General features: G+C 38.4%; 1 protein-coding gene across 2 annotated transcripts in view; it reads left to right on the top strand.

Moving 5' to 3' along the window:
* akt2 (v-akt murine thymoma viral oncogene homolog 2) overlaps positions 1-19,014 on the top strand; it is a 47,711-nt gene extending 28,697 nt beyond the window's left edge. Inside the window, exons 5-14 of one of the 2 annotated variants that reach the window (XM_061878691.1) lie at positions 337-490; positions 612-743; positions 2,876-2,941; positions 3,039-3,107; positions 8,444-8,566; positions 8,709-8,837; positions 8,911-9,125; positions 11,815-11,902; positions 11,995-12,097; positions 16,353-19,014. In XM_061878691.1, the coding sequence (XP_061734675.1) occupies positions 337-490; positions 612-743; positions 2,876-2,941; positions 3,039-3,107; positions 8,444-8,566; positions 8,709-8,837; positions 8,911-9,125; positions 11,815-11,902; positions 11,995-12,097; positions 16,353-16,432 (1,159 nt within the window). In that variant the 3' untranslated portion in view covers positions 16,433-19,014. Of the gene's footprint in view, positions 1-336; positions 491-608; positions 744-2,875; positions 2,942-3,038; positions 3,108-8,443; positions 8,567-8,708; positions 8,838-8,910; positions 9,126-11,814; positions 11,903-11,994; positions 12,098-16,352 lie in introns of both variants that reach the window. The other variant, XM_061878690.1, reaches the window with a different exon arrangement.
* Positions 19,015-22,508: the final 3,494 nt, after the last annotated feature.

Here is a 22,508-nt window from a genome sequence, read left to right as displayed (position 1 = left end):
CAGCAGGTCTAAATGGGCCATTGTTCTTTAAAGGCAGGGAAATCCATTTTAGTTTGTGAGAATTACAGTCATGCTAGAAATAGAATTTACGGCCAAATTACACCCGATTACAACTAAGCAACCATTTTTGTTTATGTAACCTTTGCTAAGTCTTTAAATAATTGCAATGAAATGGCCTGTAAACACATTGTGATTAGTTTTTATCACTTGCATGATGCATTGTTCGTCTATTAATATGGTGCCTTTTATGTACTTTTAGGTCACTACATTCTTTTTGTTTAATTCCAGTTAATAGCTTTTATCTGGTCATGTAATGTGTGGGCACTGTTGTTTCAGGGAAGAATGGATGCGATCGATTCAGGCGGTGGCAAACAGCCTGAAGAGTCAGCAGCAGGACGTGGAACCAATGGAGATCAAATTTGGCTCGCCGAGCGACATCAGCGGCACGGAGGAGATGGAGATCGCCATTTCCAAATCCCGCTCCAAAGTGGTCAGCTCGCATGTTTTAAATTCAAAGCCTCTTGAATCATACCAAAGGGATTATTTGCGGAAAGACTTGAGGGCCTAGATTTGTTTTGGTCATTGTGGTTTCTTTGTTGTCCCCTCAGCAGACCATGAGTGATTTTGACTACCTGAAGTTGCTGGGCAAAGGCACGTTCGGCAAAGTGATCTTGGTGAAAGAGAAGGCCACTGGCATGTACTACGCCATGAAAATTCTCCGCAAAGAAGTCATCATTGCTAAAGTTAGTGTCAAATGCACACTCAATGTATACTGTATGCTCCTCACAGTTTTATTTTAAATGAACATTTAAAATGTTTTCTCTACATTAAATTTTGGAAAATTACTACCGGATTTTCTCAAATAGTGGCTGTTAATTGTCTGCTGCGTCCTCCACTTGAATCATTAGAAATACTAATCAACCCTACACTTAAAAAAGCCAAACATAAAACTAATTACACACATCACAAGATATATTGTCTCGTATAATACACGTTATATTGTCATAAAAATTGTTTCAAATAATTACAGTGGGGCAAAAAAGTATTTAGTTAGCCACCGATTGTGCAAGTTCTCCCATTTAAAATGATGAATGAGGTCTGTAATTTTCATCATAGGTGCACTCCAACTGTGAGAGACAGAATGTGAAAAAAAAAATCCAGGAATTCACATTGTAGGAATTTTAAATAATTTATTTGTAAATTATGGTGGAAAATAAGTATTTGGTCAACCATTTAAAGCTCTCACTGATGGAAGGAAGTTTTGGCTCAGAATCACACGATACATGGCCCCATTCATTCTTTCCTTAACACGAATCAATCGTCCTGTCCCCTTTGCAGAAAAACAGCCCCAAAGCATGATGTTTCCACCCCCATGCTTCCCAGTAGGTATGGTGTTCTTGGGATGCAACTCAGTATTCTTCTTCCTCCAAACACAACGAGTTGAGTTTATACCAAAAAGTTCTATTTTGGTTTCATCTGACCACATGACATTCGCCCATGTGCTCTTAAGCATACTTCAGACGGGCCTGGACATGCACTGGCTTAAGCAGGGGACACGTCTAGCACTGCAGGATTTGCTTCCCTGTTGGCGTAGTGTGTTACTGATGGTAACATTTGTTACTTTGGTCCCAGCTCTCTGCAGGTCATTTACCAGATCCCTCCGTGTGGTTCTGGGATTTTTGCTCACCGTTTTAATGATCATTTTGACCCCACGGGATGAGATCTTTCGTGGAGCCCCAGATCGAGGAAGATTATCAGTGATCTTGTATGTCTTCCATTTTCTGATAATTGCTCCCACAGTTGATTTTTTCACACCAAGCTGCTTGCCTATTGTAGATTCACTCTTCCCGGTCTGGTGCAGGCCTACAAATATTTTCCTGGTGTCCTTCGACAACTCTTTGGTCTTGGCCATAGTGGAGTTTGGAGTCTGACTGTTTGAGGCTGTGAACAGGTGTCTTTTATACAGATAACAAGTTCAAACAAGTGCCATTAATACAGGTAACGAGTGGAGGACGGAAGAGCTTCTTAAAGAAGTTACAGGTCTGTGAGAGCCAGAGATCTTCCTTGTTTGAAGTGAGCAAATACTTATTTTCCACCATAATTTACAAATAAATTCTTTAAAATTCCTACAATGTGAATTCCATGATTTTTTTTCACATTGCGTCTCTCACAGTTGAAGTGTACCTATGATGAAAATTACAGACCTCTGTCATCATTTTAAGTGGGATAACTTGCACAATCGGTGGTTGACTAAATACTTTTTTGCCCCACCGTATTTGTAAAAATTATTTAAAAAATACGTCCATCCATTTTGTACCGCTTGTCACCTTTGGGTTCGCGGTGGGTGCTGCAGCCTATCTCAGCTGCTTTCGAGCGGAAAGCGGGGTACACCCTGGACAAGTCACCACCTCATCACAGGGCCAACACAGATAGACAGACAACAATCACACTCACATTCACACATCATTATTACAAAAATATTTTTGCAAATAAAGCTGTGATTTTTTTTTTTTAATTACAGCACTGCGTCTCCTTAAAATGATCAAAATACGTAATTATTACATTTTATTATAAATGTGCTTGTTACGACATTACATATGTACATACATTATGTATATAAAACCTTAATGAAGCATTTTGGCAGTTTTTTTAAGGGCTTTATAGGCAGAATAGAGCGACTCCCATAAGCTCCATTGTAAGCAGACTTTTGATCGCATTTATTAAATATTTAGAATGCACGAAAAAAGTGAGTAAAATCCAGTCTGATGGGATCTCTTTTGGGTTCAATTTCCACTTGTAGATAATTTAATTTGCTTTTAATAGGTTTGCTCTACATTTTATTGTATTATTGTGTCATATCATGTGTTTGCTTTAGGATGAGGTAGCGCACACGGTGACCGAAAGCAGAGTCCTCCAAAATACGCGGCACCCCTTTCTCACAGTAAGTGCCTAATTTTTTCACTACAAAATCCATTGATCATTTGTAATCTAGATAATGCAGTCACTCGATTTGTTTTGTTTGTTTTACTCCCACACAGACACTAAAGTATGCTTTTCAGACAAATGACCGGCTGTGCTTCGTGATGGAGTATGCAAATGGAGGAGAAGTAAGTCCTTCTCTTTCTCATCTGACCCGTCACTCGTATTTGTTCATGAAACACAACATGGCACAATCAGCAAGCCTTTATTGTTGTAGCATAGGGTAAGCTAAGAAATGACAACAAAAAAACACACAGGACCGCAAAGAAGTAAAGTTTTGCTATTTAACAGTAGTACATGCAATGCCATCATTAATGTAAGATAAAATAAATAAACTATTGTTTTGCCCTATACACTTTAAACTACACCCACAAAAATAAACATGTAGGTAAACTAACACCTCAGTGACAGTGTGAATCAAAACTAGACATTAGGGCTGGGCGATATATCGAGTTTGTCAGATGTATTGATATTTTTTTAAACAAGATATGAAGTAAGAAAATATTGATATAATTTATTTCACGTTAGAATGACCAAACACCGCTTATTTGTTGTGTTCTTTGTTCTACCCCACTTCGCACTCCTCCACCCCTTTCTTCTTTTATGACGTTCTTGCATGTATAAGAACATCCATGATTGGTTGGTTGTTTACGATGATGAGTCTCGATTGGTTGACATTAGGGCAATACATTAGGGACAGGCCAATCAGACATCCCAAATGACAACAAGAGAGTCGTAGAAGAGAAAAAGAAATATATTAAAGCGGGCGATTTTTATATTATAAAAAAAGTACTGGAAGATGGCAGAGGGATTCTCTTCTTTAGATTTTTCTTTTAGCGATGTAGACGACGTCCAGGAAACCCACAATGTGTCTACTTGGCCATATTTGGACAAATGTATGCGTCTGGATAAAACATTAATTTGAGTTATTTCCTTTTCTCTTCTACGACTCTCTTGTTGTCATTTTGGATGTCTGATTGGCCTGTCCCTGATGTTTTGCCCTAATGTCAACCAATCGTGACTCATCATAGTAAACAACCAACCGATCATGGTTATTCTTGTACGTGCAAGCACATCTTGGAAGAAGGAAGGGGAGGAGGAGTGCGAAATGGGGTAGAACAAGGAACACAACAAATAAGCGGTGTTTGGTCATTCTAGCGTGAAATAAATGATATCGATATTTTCTTACTTCATATCTTGTTTGAAAAAATATTGATATATCTTACAAACTCGATATATCGCCCAGACCTGAGGTCTAGTTTTGATTCACACCATAGCTGAGGTGTTAGTTTACCTACATGTTTATTTTTGTGGGTGTAGTTTAAAGTGTATAGGGCAAAACAAGAGTTTATTTATTTTATCTTACATTAATGATGGCGTTGCATGTACTATTATTGAATAGCCAACCTTTACTTCATTGCGGTCCTGTGTGTTTTTGTGTTGTCATTTCTTAGCTTACACTGTGCTACAACAATAAATATACAAGCGGGCGATTTTTATATAAAAAAAATAGAGGAAAATGGCAGAGGGATTCTCTTCTTTAGATTACGCTTTTAGCTTTGTAGACGACGTCCAGGAAACCCACAATGCATCTACTTGGCCACATTTGGACAAATGTATGCATCTGGATAAAACATTCATTTGAGTTGTTTACGTTGTAAGCCCAAATTAAAACTGTTCTTAAATTGTCAAGCTGGGCATATTTCGCACGAGAAATGCTGCCAAAAATGTATCCCGAAGTGAGGACGATCATTGCTGAACAATTAATTAAAGTCACTTACTTGGCGCTGACCAGAACCGTACATGTGTGACAGTCCATTACATAATCAACTGGGAACTAAAAAGTGCCTGCCTGCAAATATATTTTTTTATCTGCGTTTGATACATTTTTTATTATTTGTAAAGCTATGTTATTTTACTAATATTTTTCTATTTTATTTATGTTATGTAATTCTGTGCTACTTAAACAGTTTTTTTTTCTGTACTGTTAATACCCATCTTGACTAACTGGGTTAATAAACGTGCCACTGACTGTTTACAGTACAGTTGAATTTTAGTGAATCTCGCTCAAAAATGAATGTCTTCAATATGTATACTCTCACCAGAAAATATATCGCGATATATCGATTTTACCTAAAAATATATCAAGATATACATTTTGTCCATATTATTACTTGCATTTTGTAAAGGGAAAAAAATCATACTATGCCTGTAATCAGTCATAAACTGGTGTCCTTTTAAAAACAAGTACAGTCCATCAGGGTTCTATAATCCATTAATTTCATTTTAAACTAAGTGAGAATACAATTTTAGTTATTATTTTTTCTCATGTATATATATATATCATTGTTTTTACACTAACATATTATAATATTGCTTCGGTTTTTGAATGGTCTCTCTAGTTTAGCCACAAAATCATGCCAAAATAGTGATTTTTTTAAGATTTTACAGGTTTTCTTTTAATCTTGCAGTGGCAACTAACCGTCTTTTGCCGCGAGGAATGCAACGGGTATTGATTTTGACTGTACAAAATATAGTATTAATCACTATTATCACAATTATTATGCATTGATTCATTTTACAACCAAACATGAATGAAATCCCATTCCTTTGGGATTTTGATGTGATGAATATTACTGTCAAAAATAACAGTAATAAAACAGTACGTTAGAACAGTACAAAATCATAAATATAAACAAAGGATTATTAATAATAAATAAAGGAATGCAATAATAATTGTACAACAAGGTTAAGATTAACTCCCCAGAGGAAACTCAAGTGTTATTGTCTTCAACTGCCACTAATGCGTATGTATTTGTTATTAATCATCTATATTATGCTCTGATTATAATAACTGAAATGCATATAGTTAGATAAAATTGTGTATATTTTAACTGTTTACCACCCACCAAGGGATCGCCGGTCATATTTACACACATCTTTGGAAGTACCAAGGACTAGAGTTAAAAATGGGGTGATCGTTCTTTTTCGGAACTCCCTTCCACCTTAGTTGCGAGCCATCACGGAGCTAAAAGCTTTTGAATCTTAACTAAAAACAGATTTGTTTAAACTGGCTTTTAACAAAAAATTACCATAAGGGTTTTTAAATGCAAATGGTTTTTAATTTTTGTCCTGTCATGCACTTTGTGCACCATTGTGATGTTGTAAGGTGCTATACAAATATACCCTGATTGATAAAATGGTATAGTTCTGTTATTCTACAAGCTTCTAACGCTATGTTAGTGTTTTTCACTTGCTATATTAACTCACAATGCCTATAGTTTATTCAATACAGTCAGGAAAACGCAATCTCTGACATTAAATGGTCACTCAAAGTTATTTCCTTTTCTCTTCTACGATTCTCTTGTCATTTTGGATGTCTGATTGGCCTGTCCCTGATGTTTTGCCCTAATGTCAACCAATCGTGACTCATCATAGTAAACAACCAACCAATCATGGTTGTTCTTGTACGTGCAAGCACGTCTTGGAAGAAGGAAGGGGAGGACGAGTGCGAAGTGGGGTAGAACAAGGAACACAACAAATAAGCGATGTTTGGTCATTCTAGCGTAAAATAAATTATATCGATATTTTCTTACTTCATATCTTGTTTTAAAAAATATTGATATATCTTACAAACTCGATATATCGCCCAGCCCTAAGGTCTAGTTTTAATTCACACCGTATCTGTCGCTGTTTGTCGCTGTTTGTTTACACTGATCTGGCAACGCTAAGCTACTGATTTTGCATTTAGATTTTACAAAAATCTTCATTAAGTAGCTTGCTGCTAGCATAATTTAACTCAGTTATTATGTATTGCCTTTACTTAGGCGTGTAAAGCTGCACCACATTGGATGTAGACGTTTTAGCTGCAACACTCTTATGGCAGGATTTGCAAATGGGTGAGCCAATGTCTTCAATAGCTGTGTTTTCCATTATCCCTAAAAATGCGCAAAACCTAAATATCTCAGTAAAAAATTGGTGATGGAAACACCCATATTACAAAAAACCTCTAAAATATCGCAAAAACATTTTTGTGATCCAATTGGGTGTTTTTTGAGAAGTTTCGATATTTAAGTTTTTTGCAAAAGCATGATGGCTATCCTTTTACCGCATTTAGAGGGCCCCTAAACACCGAACCGACGGGGCGCCTATGCAGGACAACCACGGCAGGCGGTTTGTCTTGGTCTCGCTTCCGAACGGTCAGCAAGGGTCGAGCGAGGCGGCACAGCAGCACCGGGCCATCTCACGGGTGCTTTCCCGCAATAGAGGCCGACCCGCAGTCTGGGAGAGACCCACATGTCCGAACAATGTTAACGGGGCCGTAAGTCTCTGATCTATTGACCGGGAGGGAAGCGAGCTCAGAGGCATCGCCGCACCGGGCCGTCCCGTGGGTCCCTTCCCAGCAATAGAGGCCAAACCGCAGGCTTGGAGAGACCCACATGCCCGGCCAAGTGTCAAGGGGGCTGTAAGGAAGTTGCCTTTGAGCGATCACCCGCTGTCTTCTTCTTCTATTGACATCATGGAGCAGTGGCTGTAATATCTTCCTCAAAGTGGAGTCTCAGGGGATGAATTTTTTTACGAAAATTACAGCTCATGACGCAAAACACCCTTTAATGGAAACACCTACAAATCGCAAATTTAATTAATCAAAATTTTCCAAATATCGCTTATTTTGCGAAAAACTGTAATGGAGACTCAGCTGATGACTCCATAGTCATTTTTTAATTACTTAAAATGTTCTCACACTGGCAACATTAGCTTTTTTGGAGTGGGAACAGTTCACTGCTTTGTCTTGCTGCCATTTTTAACCCTGACCCTAACCCTAACCACAGGTGTAACTTTGTTTTCATTCCCGGTTGTACCGAAAATAACGTACCAGTATAATGCCCGTTTATACCGTAAGGAGGACTGAAACATACGATATGGCGGAGCCTTTGCAATTAGATAACAGCAAAGTTTTTAATGACCGTTAATAATTTAAAAAAAGTTAATCCTTGCATCCCTACTTCCTCTGCTGTGCATAATTATTTTCTGTTTTTCATTGACTGGCCGCATATAGTCCAACAACAACAAAGGACTGAGTTCGATGCAAAATAGAAAAAAATTGAATGATTTATTTGGACATGAATGACGTGTGACAAAAAATTATACTATTAAATATTTTCAGACCATGCTATCTTTGGCTGACCTGCTGCTATCTACACAAGTTAACACAGCAATGCTATGCTAATTACAATTTTAAAGGAGGACAAGCTAATGGAGCACAGATATATCGATATTCAGAATGAAGACCTATTATAATAAAGTGGAATAAAATTACACAATTTGCTAAATTCATGGGCACATAAACTATTACTGGGTAATTCAAATAATATAAATGAAACTTTATATAAACACATTGAATGTAACCATCATTTTCATATGTCTGGAAGAAATCTGATGTTATGGCTTCATTCATTTGCAGCTATTTTTTCACTTATCCCGGGACCGAGTATTCACAGAAGACAGAGCACGATTCTATGGTGCAGAAATAGTCTCAGCACTGGAGTACCTCCACTCGTGCAACGTTGTTTATAGGGATCTAAAGGTAGGGGTGAAAAATAAATTATATGTTGTGTTTGATTCCTTTTAAAATAGTACAGTGCTGCAAGGCTTTTGACAAATTCCCTGATGTTGTCCTCACTACATTGTGATGTAGTTAACTGTCATTTACCTCTTTCTCGGTGCAGCTGGAGAACCTCATGTTGGACAAGGACGGCCACATAAAGATAACAGACTTTGGTCTGTGCAAAGAAGGCATCACAGACGGGGCCACCATGAAAACCTTTTGCGGGACTCCCGAGTACCTGGCACCCGAGGTAAGCAATACTTCAGGCGTGTTATCTGTAAAAGAAAAACTTAAGACATGTTCCCATCACTCTGTGTTGCCAGGTACTGGAGGACAACGACTACGGCCGTGCGGTGGACTGGTGGGGTCTGGGCGTGGTTATGTACGAGATGATGTGTGGCCGCTTGCCCTTCTACAACCAGGACCACGAGCGACTCTTTGAGCTCATCCTTATGGAGGAGATCCGCTTTCCCAAGAATCTGGCTCCCGAAGCCAAGGCGCTGCTGGCTGGCCTGCTCAAAAAGGATCCCAAACAGAGGTTTGTCCCTTGACCCTTGAACTCCAGTAAAATCATTAAAAGAAATTGCCAACTGCAGTTTCGGAAAAAGTGTTTAAAATCAGTGACTGACTAATCCTCAGGATTCCTGATAAATGAGCACATTGTACCTTCGGAGATCATACCATTTCTCATACAATACATTAGAAATAGAAATAATCTGTAAACTGTGTCCATCCTAAATCCTTTATTAACTCTAAAGGTAGTGTTTTCAGAAACATGTGAACATTCTTCAGGGTTATGTTGTTAACCACCATGTTAAAGGAGAACTGCACTTATTTGGATATTTTGCTTATCGTTCACAATCATTATGACATGACGACAGATGGATTGTTTTTAAATTTTTTAAAAATTCGATCGAAAGTCCCCATACAATAGTGCCTATGGGAGCCTTTTAATTTTGCCTATAGAGCCCCTAAAAACATCCAAAAACCTCCATTAGGGTTTGTATTTACATGATGTAAGTATATATTTAATGTACTAAGAAGCACATTTATAATACCGTTTAATATTTACATAGTTTGGTCATTTCAAGCAAATGCGGTGCATTAATTTCCCCTTTTAAAGACAAAATTGACAGCACATGTGGTCATTTTGGACAAATGGACAATATTGAGATACCGCTGGAGTCCGACTATTTTGTGAGTTATCTTTTTTGGTGCACTCTTTGGTGTAAGTCAGCAATTCCTTCTTTTGGAGTAAGCAGACCTTCCAACATGCACACTTTTTTCGTACTCTGCACTGCATTTTGACATTTGAGTTTTCTTGCACGCCTCACTGCAATACGGGGGCGCATTTTTCTTTTGTTTTGCATTTCCCCCGCTTCAATTTCAAGTTCAGACTCTGAAGCAGGGGTCGGTAACCTTTTTGGCTGAGAAAGCCATACAAGCCAAATATTTTAAAAAGTATTCCCGTGAGAGCCATATAATATTTTTTTTAAGACTGAATACAACGAAATGCGTGCATTTTTAAGTAAGACCAACATTTTTAGAGTATAATAAGTCTCTTATTCTTTTTAATAACATTGTTATTCTGAAGCTAACCAATAATAAATAAAATACTTCTTACCATTAATGCAACTTCTTGAACAGGTGCGGTAAAAACCGGATGGATGGATTAAAATACATGAGAATGTTTTATATTTTGAACGTAATTTTTGACGCCTTGATTACCAGCGGAATTATTCATTACTTATCGTGTTACGCAATGTCAGCTAAGATTTATCCGAAAGCCAGTCATCAAAAGAGCCACATCTGGCTCTAGAGCCATAGGTTCCCTACCCCTGCTCTAAAGCATGGATTTTGCTCCTGTGTCGAGGCACCAGCGTACACTATGCCGGCTTGCTCCTACTCCACTTGCAAAAAAACCTCATGCTGCAGCAACGCTAATGGTAAAGGCTACCATTGGTCTGCCTTTTTACATAATTTCCTATAGACTCGTTCACAAATGCTTTCTCTGATTTGTGGTCAACATTTGCAATGTACTGTAAGAGAGTGTGGAAACACATTAATTACTTGCAGCTCTGAGTTGCCGTCAGGTGGCGTGCTCATTCAAATTTTTCACGGTCAGCAGGTTTGAATAAGTAACACTTCAATAACGGGCAGCACGGTGGAGGAGGGGTTAGTGCGTCTGCCTCACACAATACAAAGGTCCTGGGTTCGATCCTGCACTCGGGATCTCTCTGTGTGGAGTTAGCATGTTCTCCCCGTGACTGCGTGGGTTTCCTCCGGGTACTCCGGCTTGCTCCCACTTCCAAAGACATGCACCTGGGGATAGGTTGATTGGCAACACTAAATTGGCCCTAGTGTGTGAATGTGCGTGTGAATGTTGTCTGTCTATCTGTGTTGGCCCTGTGATGAGGTGGCGACGTGTCCAGGGTGTACCAAGTGGTAGAAATGGATGGATGGACTTCAATAACCCAAATAAAAAGGAAAACATTTGGCCAAAATTTCATCCCTTGGTGCACTGTGTTCTGTGTAAAGTAAAGCATGTTTTGACAGAGTTTGAGCCATATTTGACGGCAGTGGCTACAGTGTGTAATTATCTATAAAAAAAAACATTTGACAACGTGTCAGTTTTGTAATATGAACATTATTTTCACTCGGTGTGTACCACACAGACACTGGCTGAAGATGCAGCAGTCCAACTTGAACACCTTTGCCGCACTGCAGCTCATTAATAGAACTTAATTTGTTTTCCCAGACCGTCCCTCTCATCTCGCCCTCAGCCATGTAGGCAGTAAACCGCATTATTTAAGCTGTGTTCCTCTTTGATTTGTTTTTTTAGCGCGGGGTAATGGCTGTAAACAAGCCCTTCATTGATCGTTGTCTTTGGTTGTTCTTAGGTAACTAAACTAGTGTCAAGGTTTGCACAGGGAGGTCTGCCTGCAGGCTCACAAATGTGCAAATAAATAAGGAATGAATGTGTCTGAAATGGCCATAACAAAGGAACAACCTCAATTGAAATGTTGTGTTCACACAGGCTGTGAGATCAGTGGCTGCGAGTGACTTGTTTTTCTCTCTCTCCCTCTCTCTCTCTCTCTCTCTCTCTCTGTGTGTGTGTGCGTGTGTGCGTGTGCGTGTGCGTGTGCGTGTGCGTGTGCGTGTGTGTGTGTGTGTGTGTGTGTGTGTTTGTTTGCTTGTTTGTTTGTTTGTTTGTTTTGTCATTCCAGGCTTGGAGGCGGACCCGATGATGCCAAAGAAGTAATGACACACAAGTTTTTCACCTCCATCAACTGGCAGGATGTCTTGGAGAGGAAGGTAGTAACGCATTAGCGTCAAAGAAAGGCTCAACTCAGCTTTTGATGCGACATGTTCTGAATGTGACACGCTTTTCTCCTCCTGCTGCACAGCTTGTACCACCTTTCAAACCCCAGGTAACCTCAGAGACGGACACGAGATACTTTGATGATGAGTTCACAGCACAAACCATAACAATAACCCCTCCAGACAAGTGTAAGTACGAAATCATTGTATATATTTGGAGCATTTTGTGCCCTTTACTTCTTTCTTTTAAAATATTCAACTATTTTAATTGTGGCTGTGTTAACTAAATGCAGGTTACACATATCAAGAATGGTTTCTTATATTTGCATAGAAAAAAACTAAATGCCCAAAAAACTACACTTTTGTTCTTTTTGAGAAAACTATCCTGTTAAAAAATGCATTTTTATAGCAGATTTATGGTGATGTAACGGTATTGTAGATGGCGCGGTACGCAGGGTACACCTTTGACAAGTCGCCACATCATAAACTGTCATCCAAAAAAAATATTTGAAGCGAGCGAAGCCAAACATTAGTTTGTGAGGATACATTAATAAAAGTTACATTGATAGTTAACTTTTCTGGCAAACTGCATTTTCCAAACTGGGATAAAAACATTTCCACTGTAGAAGACACCACTTCTTATTAAGTGAAAGTTGAAAGACACCAAAGTTATACTGGATGTTACATTTTCACATTTAAAACATCAACTGTAAGTTGTTTTTTTTTATATTTGAAACAATAGATGTTCCTGCACAATTATTTGCACTTAAAAAACATGTTTGTAATAAAAAATATGATAGAAAATTTGAGCATTATTTTTGTGTGTGATTATTGTAAGTGTGTTTATCCTAAACATTCCAGCCTCTTCATTTTACACACTATGGCTCCTTTTTTTTGGACATAGACCACAACAATATCGTACCGTGCTGCCTTATTACCATGATATTACCGTACTGTGAGATTTTGATACTGTTACATCCCTATAGATTTATTTAGCATAAACTAATGTAACCATAATGTTAGGACTTCAATTCGTCTGCTGCTCTTTAATTTGATATTTTGTCATTTGTCCACCAGGTGGTGCTAATTTTTCCCCATTCAAAGCATGCAGCAACTCATGCTGCCTTAACTAAAATATGAGTGTGTCCAAAGATGTTGTATAGTGGTGTACAATAATTTTAAATATTAAATTAGTGCTGTCGAGTGATCATTTTTAAAATCAAATTATAATTTTTTTTTAAATTGGATAGTTATGATTTAAATTACCCTAAAAAAATACCCCAACATTTTGTCACAAATGCTATTTTCTTGTCAGAATGTCATACAGGAACATTTTTAAAATGTTTTACTTGAAGGTCCATCATTTATTTGCTCAAACCAGGTAACAATGTTCTGAAGTCTTGTCAGGGTTTAGTTTGAAGGAACATGTCCTCACTCATCTGTGCGTATGCATTCATCTGATCACCTACTATATTACAACCCACGTTGACTTTCAGGTAACCGTCCACGATTAAGGTCAAGGAGCTTGTGCGCTCAAAAATAACTGTGGGATTGATCTGCAACTATACATGATTATTGTGATTAAGCACATGAGTTAACTCACTATTTTGACAGGCGTAATATGATTATATTAAGGGGTGCATACATGGTTGTTTTTTGTGAGTTTTTGATCAAATACAGAGAAGTGTAGGCATGTTACCTTTAAAAGGTTGACATTAGGGCTGGGCTATATGTCCTTTTTTAATATCTCGATATTTTTAGGCGATATACGATATATATCTCAGTATTTTGCCTCAGCCTTGAATTAACACTTGATACATATAATCACAGCAGTATGATGATCCTATGTGTCTACATTGAAACATTCTTGTTCATACTGCATTAATATATGCTCATTTTAAACTTTGATGCAGAGAAGGAAATCACAACTAAGTCAATTGACTTATATATTATGTATTTATTAAAGTTATTAGCAGGTGACTTTTCAAATGACGCTACATATTAGCAGTAATGCTACTTTTTGTAGCAACGCTTTTGCCTCACACTTGACAAATTACGGTTTTCTGTTCGACATATTCCCGCTAGAAGCCAAACCACCGCCAGACGATGAACCCCCTGCTGTTTTTCTTGGGAAATAATTTTTCCTTCATTTGTTACCAGATTCACACCTTCTTTCTCTTGTATTACCACTCGCACGGTTTGCTAGCATCACAGCTAACATTACCCAGTCTGCTACCTCTCTGCTCCGTGAGGGCGTATAAGTATGTGACGTGTGTAAGTTTGTGAGCTTGCTGTCTGTGAGAAGGAGAGACAAGAAAGTAAGAAGAGCTTGTAGTGTAATGCCCGCAGCTGAAAGCAACTGCGTGAGAACCTATACTCTAATATCACAATATAGTCATTTTCTATATCGCACAGAAACAAACCCGTGATATATCGCGTATATTTATATATCGCCCAGCCCTAGTTGACATCTCCCCAAATTGGTCCTAAAGTAAAGGTCGGAATTTGTTTGGCGCTGTGTCAAAAGTTTGAGGAGAGTTGCAATGTTGAAGGAGGACATTTTTTGTACATATAAGAATTGTGACGTATAAAATAGTAATAAATAATTGTAAATGCAATGAAATGGCAAAATATTTAGTGTCAGCCTACCTCTGGCTCATAATTATCATTAACAGTATTACATTCTCAACAGCAGAAAAGGCTACTCTTCCTGGGTTCCAAAAATAAAATACTTACATAGTGGAGGTAGTTTTATTTAACTAGCATATTTGATGTGGAAATAATTATTAACGTAATGTAAGCTAATAAGAAATGTTATTGCCAATCACTAACCCATGTCTCCTTTTAAATGTATTTTATAGACTGTCAAAAATAATGAGTTAACTTATGTGAATAATCACAAAATAAATATCTCATTAATCATATATAGTTGCAGATTGATCATGCAAATAACTTCAAGCGCGAATAACCCCATTCATTGTGTTTCATCTGACATATAAAACATGACAAATTGTGGGGGTGCACTATCCACTTTGACTGTCAGACGGTAATAGTGTTGAACTTCTTAAAATGTGTTTAGTGGCAATTACAACTGTGACCACAGCTTGAGTTGCTATTTAGTGACACTTCCAGTTTCAGCAGACTGCATTGCAAAATTATTAACCCCCCATCTTCCTTTCACGCGAGATCCACCCAGTAATGGGGCCATATGAATCCCTTCCCTATTGTACCTTAACCATCAACGCATGCATTAAGGGAAAAAATGAGTTAGCTAAAAATGTTAGCAAGTGTTAGGCAAATTAGTAAAATATTGTTTTTACATTCTGACAATAAAATAGCATTTTTGTTCAAATATCAGGTATTTTTTAAGTTAATTTGAATTATGCAAGCAAATGATAACCTGTGATTAATCATAATATAATCCAAATTCAAATGTGTGGTTAATCTAACTTTAAAAATATAATTTGACAGTATTTATTACAATTATTAGGGACCGATGTCCCTTTGGGACAGAGGACCCTATTAAAATTCTAGAGTTTTATTATTATTATTCTTTATTATTATACCGCCGCCTCTTTGAGCTGTAATTTGACCCTCTTAACATGCTTCAAAACTCACCAAATTTGACACACACATCAGGACTGGGGAAAATTGCGATCTACCCCAAAACTCAAAATTGTGCACTAGCGCCCCCAGGAAGAAAACACAGACAAAACTGTCTGTAACTTCCAGTAGAAATGTCGTAGAAACATGAAACAAAAACCACTACGTAGGTCTCAGTTAGACCTATATTTCATCCACTGACACCCCCTGGCTAAAATCAACAGGAAGTTTGCTATTCCCACTTCAATACAAAAGTTGGCAAAAAAAATTTGCTATTTTTCAAACATTAAGTCCTCTGAGGCCGTTTGTCATTTCCGCTTCAAATAAGCAAGAGAAGAGAGATTGAACCCTTCTGATTAAAAGTTGATGAAAGAGTTTTAATTACTGCCCCGGTTTGGATTTTATGAGCCCGCAAAAAAACGGTGGCTCGTGCACTGCTGCCGTCACAAGATGGTGGCTTCCTGCTCTGTAAAAAGTCTTTCAGTGGTATTGTCCACACTCAAGAAAATGATTCAAGCCCTTTTTAGATGTGACACATTTACGTATTGTTGAATTTATTCAAAAATATCTAGTTCTGTTTTGTTTTTGTAATTTAAAGAATGAGTAGGTTAAGCACCAGTCTTTAATAGGCTACAATCCCCCACATTTTTTTTTCACATTTGAAACGTGTATTTCACGCAAACATTGTCAAAAAATATATAATTTTGGTGTATATAAACTGGCAGACTATATTTAAATTGGGCAAAAATGAGTGAGGATATCCAAAGTTTCACTTTTGCAGCATTTTGATTTCTGAACTTATATTTTGCATAATATGTTTTTGTTTTTTTTTTCTTTCCAGATGACAGTTTAGACGTAGACGACTCGGATCAGCGTACGCACTTCCCACAGTTCTCCTACTCGGCCAGCATACGGGAATAGCGGCTCGGACTTTTGACCAAGCAGGCAGGCTACCGCACGACCCCAATCTCACGTACGCACTTGCACTGCTGAGGACAAAACGAATGACCCACACAAAAAAACTGGCACAAGACACATTTTCATCCAGTCTTTCACATACACACACTAGCAAACGAGACCAGCAAGCAGAAAATCATTGTTCACAATGAACACGCAGACTTGTGAGCGCCGGACCTCAGCAGGTTTTTGCGTGGACAGACGGGCAGCTTCTTGTCCGTACGTACATCCTCTCAGGGGGGCGGCCTTAGGCGTCCCTGTAGGACCTCCGCTGCACTACACTGGGCACCACGTCAGAGCCTTGACACTTTGAAACCAGGTTATGCCAGCAAGTACCACCTCGTAGACACACACTCGCGTAGTCGACTGCATCTTAGCATACACAACTTGTTGATACAGTTTTTTAAAGAAAGAAAAAAAAAAAGTATAATCACAATTAGAATAATGGAAGAGATATTGGGGATAATTGACCAATCTAGCTTCATCGATTGTTACGGTTTTAAATATAAAGCCATATTTCTGCATTTTTTTGTGTTTTTTTTTTGTTTTGTTTTGTTTTTTTAAATAAGTGCTCTTTCTGGAACTTGCTGTTACAAATCAAATGCGTGTGTGGTGAGGTTGCCATTTCTGCGTATGCATTGCGTGTGTGTTCATGTCCGAATGAATGTGTGAGAGGACCCTACGAACAATTTTGTTTTGCAACCATCCATTTCGTGTCTGTTTTTCATCGACAAATTTTAATTTAACGCACGCACACAAAAACAAACAATGAATGCTGGAAGACGGGCAAAAGCGAGGACACTACACAAGCGATGGCCTTCTAAAGGGAACAAGCCTGTTATTTATGGAAAAAAAAAGCAGCGAGCAACTCTTTGGCTTATCTTGCATGGCTTTTTAACTTGCATTGCTTTAAAAAAAAAGAAGTGAGACGCAGCAGGGAAAGACGCTTAGACTCATTGTGGCTGCGTTCTGAAAACAAGCACAGTGATGAGAAAGAGCAGCTTATATTTTAGTCTTTAATGCTGGAGTACATGCTGGCAAAAAATTTGCTAAAGGACAAATCATTTGTTTTTCATTCTTTTTTTTTTCTTCCCCCTCTCCACTCTCCTTCCTATTTTGGTCCATATGTAATGTTTAAGTATACGTTCTATAAAATACATATTAAAAAATGTTTTAAACATGATTTCTTTTTTATTTTCATTTAAAGCAGGGGTTTTCAAAGTGTGAGAAGACCTAAAGGCAGGAGAGAGAAAAACCCCTGCTAAGTTAACATGAGTTTAAAGTGGAAATTATTTGACTTTTAGTGACTAGTTTTGGGAGCAAGCGAGTAAACAATCTGGGGTGAGCAAAAGTTCACAAATATATTTTCAGAAGGATGGGTGTCCAAAGTGCAGCTAAGGGGTTATTTTTGGCCCACAGCTCGTTTTTATATGCACATTGTGAAAATGCAATAAATTATTAATGAGATATATTATTACACTATTTTTCTATAAAGTGACACACAAAATGTTTTTAAATAGTTTAGCATATATTGACTTACATTGGATTGCTTTTAGCATCTTCCATGTACAAAATGTATCAATCCCCCCCACACACGCATTAATTTTTCGGTATACGACCCTTTCTGGAAAAAAACTGCCACACTTTGAAAAACCCTGATTTAATTAAGGAGTTGCCTTGCTCATCGTCACACTTTACCTATATATTTTGTGGCGAATCTTCAGATTATCCCCCACCTAATCATCACTCGACATCCTCATGAACTGTCTCTTTAATTTAATACCATTTTTGTGTGAGTGGCAGCATGCGTGTGTTGAGTGAAAGAGACAAAAAAAAAAAAAAATCAGCAGCAATCAAATCGAATGGCTTTGACTCTCCAGTTGACACCTGCAGCACCTCGTCTCACTGACATCAGAACCACTGCACTGATGGACTCCACTGTGGATTTGCCTTCTACCACGGCCGTAAGGGGGAGCTGCTGAACTTTCTTTTTTTTTTTAAAAGAATATATAAATAAATATTATTTTTTTGTGGTTGTGAAGCCATACAATGAACTTTGCTGCTGACCACGCTTTTCAGCAATGCTTCACGGCTGAACATGCAAGTATCCTGTAGGGCATACGCTGGCACAACAAGTGCCTTGTCACTATTGTGTAAATACCAAAAAAGTAAAAAAAAAAAAAAAAAAAACATCTTAGTGGCGAATGCAGCATATGTAGAGTGGGAGACCTGTTTTTTTTTTCTTTTGCAGCTTTATGTTGCTTATGTATTTGAATGTGATCATCAGTCACGAATGTCACCTGACGCTGGTCTAACGATTCTTTTCCCCCCTTCTTTGGTTTGCTTGTTGAAGTTAGTTGAAGCTCAGAGAGCAATTAAAATAAAATAAAAAAATGAGCAATCTTTTTAGGGCATGACATTGTCCCATTGGACAAGATCAGCCCAACCCCCCTTTGCAAGACTTTACAATGTGCAACCTGCTACACAGTATGGTAGCTTATGACATTTGCAATGATGACGTGCCAGTAAACATTTTACTGAACAAACCTCTGTGTGTGTGTGTGTGTGTCTACATTTTACACCATACATTTTTTTTTTTTGTAAAAATGTTCCTATTGTTGCGCATCAACCCCGTATTTTTTCCCATAGAAATTAAAGTTTAAAAAAAAATCTGCTTTTTGTCTTACAGTTAAGGGTCTAATCATGCCCACAAACAGCTGGTGCCAAAGGACTTATCTCTAAAATGAGTGAAAGCTTCTCTTCCTGTCACACACATGCACACACCAGTGACTTGGAGAGACCCAGCAATAAAAAAAGGGTAGAAAGGGTTTTGTACCGCAAAAGTTATCCTTTTAAATTTTAATATGCCAGTTATTTTATGGCTTTTGGTAAAGTGTTTTATATATACCATGTTTTCTTGAATTGCCGCAGGGCATATAGTATACGCCTGCCTTAAATTACTGCCGGGTCAAACTAGCTTCCCAAAATAATTAGCGCATGCTTAGTATTACCGCCTGGTCAAACCTGTGACGTCATGAGTGACACTTCCCCTGTCATCATTTTCAAAATGGAGGAGGCTGATTTCAATACCGGTAATTTGAAATCGCATAAAGGGAAGAAGATTAAGAGCTATTCAGTAGGATTTAAGGTCCAAGCTTGCATCACACTCAAATTTTTACTGCATACCTTTGGTAAGTGCCAGAGTGAGAAGAGGTTTTAAAATAATTAGCGCATGCTTACTTTTACCGCATGCCTTTGGTAAGCGCAGGAGTAAGAAGAGGTTTCAAATTAATTAGCGCCCCGGCGGCAATTCAAGGAAATACGGCGTATATATATATATATATATATATATATATATATATATACATACATATATTTATTTATAACATATGTATATATACATATATTTATTTATATATATCTATACATATATCTATATATATGTATAGATATATATATATATACACATATATATGTATATATATATAAAAATATCACTGTCAAATAAAGGGGTTGTCCTAGATTGTGTGTCAAACTTGTTTTCATTGATGGCCGTGTCACAATTATGGCTGCAAACAGAGGGCCACATTAAATAATAATGTGGCGGACAACGTTAAATAACATTGAAGAGATGATAATGTGGAAGACCACATTGAATGATGTGGCGGGCCAAATTAATGATATGGAGGACTACGTTGAATTACTTTGAGGGCCACTTTAAATGATATGGAAGATCACATTAAATGATGTGGAAGACTACATTGAGTGGCTGGACAGGTCGCTTTAAATGATGTGAAAGACTTCATTGAATTATGTTGCAGGCCACAATAATGATGTGGAAGACTATTGAATTATGTTGCGGGTCATATTAAATGATGTGGAAGGTCACATTGAATGATGTCGCGGGCCAGTTTAAATGATGTAGAAGACTACATTGAGTAGGGCCACATTAAATAATGTCGAAGATCAACTTGACAAAGGGACATAAAGACCACATTGGCTGATGTGGCGGGCCACTAATGATATGGAGGACCAAATTAAATGGCATGGTAGGCCACTTTGAATAATGACGGGCCACATTAAATGGTGTGTAAGACAACATCCAATTAAGTGGCTGGAGTATGACACGTGTCTTATATTTTCAGGGTCGTCTTATATTCAGGTTGATTTAGTATACAGGTACATCATTTGTGTTATTAATTTTTAGACTAGTGCAACTTGGACCTGGTAGGCTGCATTTGTGTGTTATTCCCATCCATCCATTTTCTACAGATTGTCCTTCACAGAGTCACGGAGGGGTGCTGGAGCCTATCCCAGTTGCACTCGGGCGGAAGTCGGGGTAAACTCTGGACAGGTTTCCACCTCATCGCAGGGCCATTTGTGTGTTATGTTTCTCATATTTTACTGCCCAACTTACTACTGCAAATTAATTTTAAGGGATAACTTGACTCAACTATGTTGCAAAGCTTATTAGATATTTTTATGAAACCTGGAAATGTTCTTTTTAGAAGTGGGAAATATTTGTATATATATATTTTAAGTAGATATTATTTATATAATATAGCCTCAAAGTCAGAGGGTTGAGGGGATCTGGTTTGGTGGCTTCATCTGGCCAAGATCTTCAGCTCTCACTGGATCGGTTCGCAGCCAGGTGTGAAACGACTGGGATAGGAGTCAGCACCTCCAAGTCCGAGTCCATGGTTCTCGCCCGGAAAAGGCTGGAATGCCATCTCCGGGTTGGGGAGGAGACCCTGCCCCAAGTGGAGGAGTTCAAGTACCTAGGAGTCTTGTTCACGAGTGAGGGAAGAGGGGATCGTGAGGTCGACAGGCGGATCGGTGCGGCGTTTTCAGTAATGCGGACCCTGTATTGATCCGTTGTGGTCAAGAAGGAGCTGAGCCGGAAGGCAAAGCTCTCAATTTACCGGTCGATCTACGTTCCCATCCTCACCTATGGTCATGAGCTTTGCGTTATGACCGAAAGGATAAGATCACGGGTACAAGCGGCTGAAATGAGCGGGGCTCTCCCTTAGAGATAGGGTGAGAAGCTCTGTCATCCGGGGGGAGCTCAAAGAAAAGGTGCTGCTCCTCCAAATCGAGAGGAGCCAAATGAGGTGGTTTGGGTATCTGGTCAGGATGCCAGCCGAACGCCTTCCTAGAGAGGTGTTTGGGGCAAGTCCGACCGGTAAAAGGCCACGGGGGAGACTCCGGCTGTCCTGGGAACGCCTTGGGATCCCCCGGGAGGAGTTGGACGAAGTGGCGGGGGAAAGGGAAGTCTGGGCTTCCCTGCTTAGGCTGCTGCCCCCGCGACCCGACCTTGGATAAGCAGAAGAAGATGGATGGATGGATAATTCATCCATCCATTTCCTACTGCTTATTCCCTTTAGGGGTCACGGGGGGCGCTGGCGCCTATCTCAGCTACAATCGGGCGGAAGGCGGGGTACACCCTGAACAAGTCGCCACCTCATCACAGGGCCAACACGGATAGACAACATTCACACTCACTTTCACACACTAGGGTAATATAGCCTAGTTATATGGATGTGTTTCACGGCATTTATTAAAAGTCAATCAACTAGTAATCATATTTAAAGGTCGCAGGAATGGGTGAATACAAATACATTTAAAAATGAATAAGTTAACCAGGGGAAAAAATGAGTATTATGATTTAAATAACTCTCTAATAATGTTCGACAGTTAATGATGGGGTTAGCTTGTTTAGCTGAGACCGGAAGTTTCTAATTGGCTTTAATGGTTTACAATTATCAATAAAATCTTGGAGAATGATTAAGAATACAAAAGCCCTTAAATTGATATGTTTGTAAAAACATTTCAAGTGATTTTTGTCTTGTTTTTTTTTTCTCCATATTTGTATTTATTTATTTATTATTATTTTTTAGCTGTATTTGCTTTTTTTTATTCCTTTCCTTGACATGTTTCGCTGAAATTGAAAGTGTCTTGTGTGCATTATAAATGTATGTTTGTTCAATAAAAAATTTAAAATAAATATATATATATAAGCTGAGACCGGAAGTGATCTCCT

This window comes from Nerophis ophidion, linkage group LG18, assembly GCF_033978795.1.
Source record: "Nerophis ophidion isolate RoL-2023_Sa linkage group LG18, RoL_Noph_v1.0, whole genome shotgun sequence".
NCBI lineage: Eukaryota > Metazoa > Chordata > Actinopteri > Syngnathiformes > Syngnathidae > Nerophis > Nerophis ophidion.
This window is presented reverse-complemented; position numbering and strand designations above follow the sequence as displayed.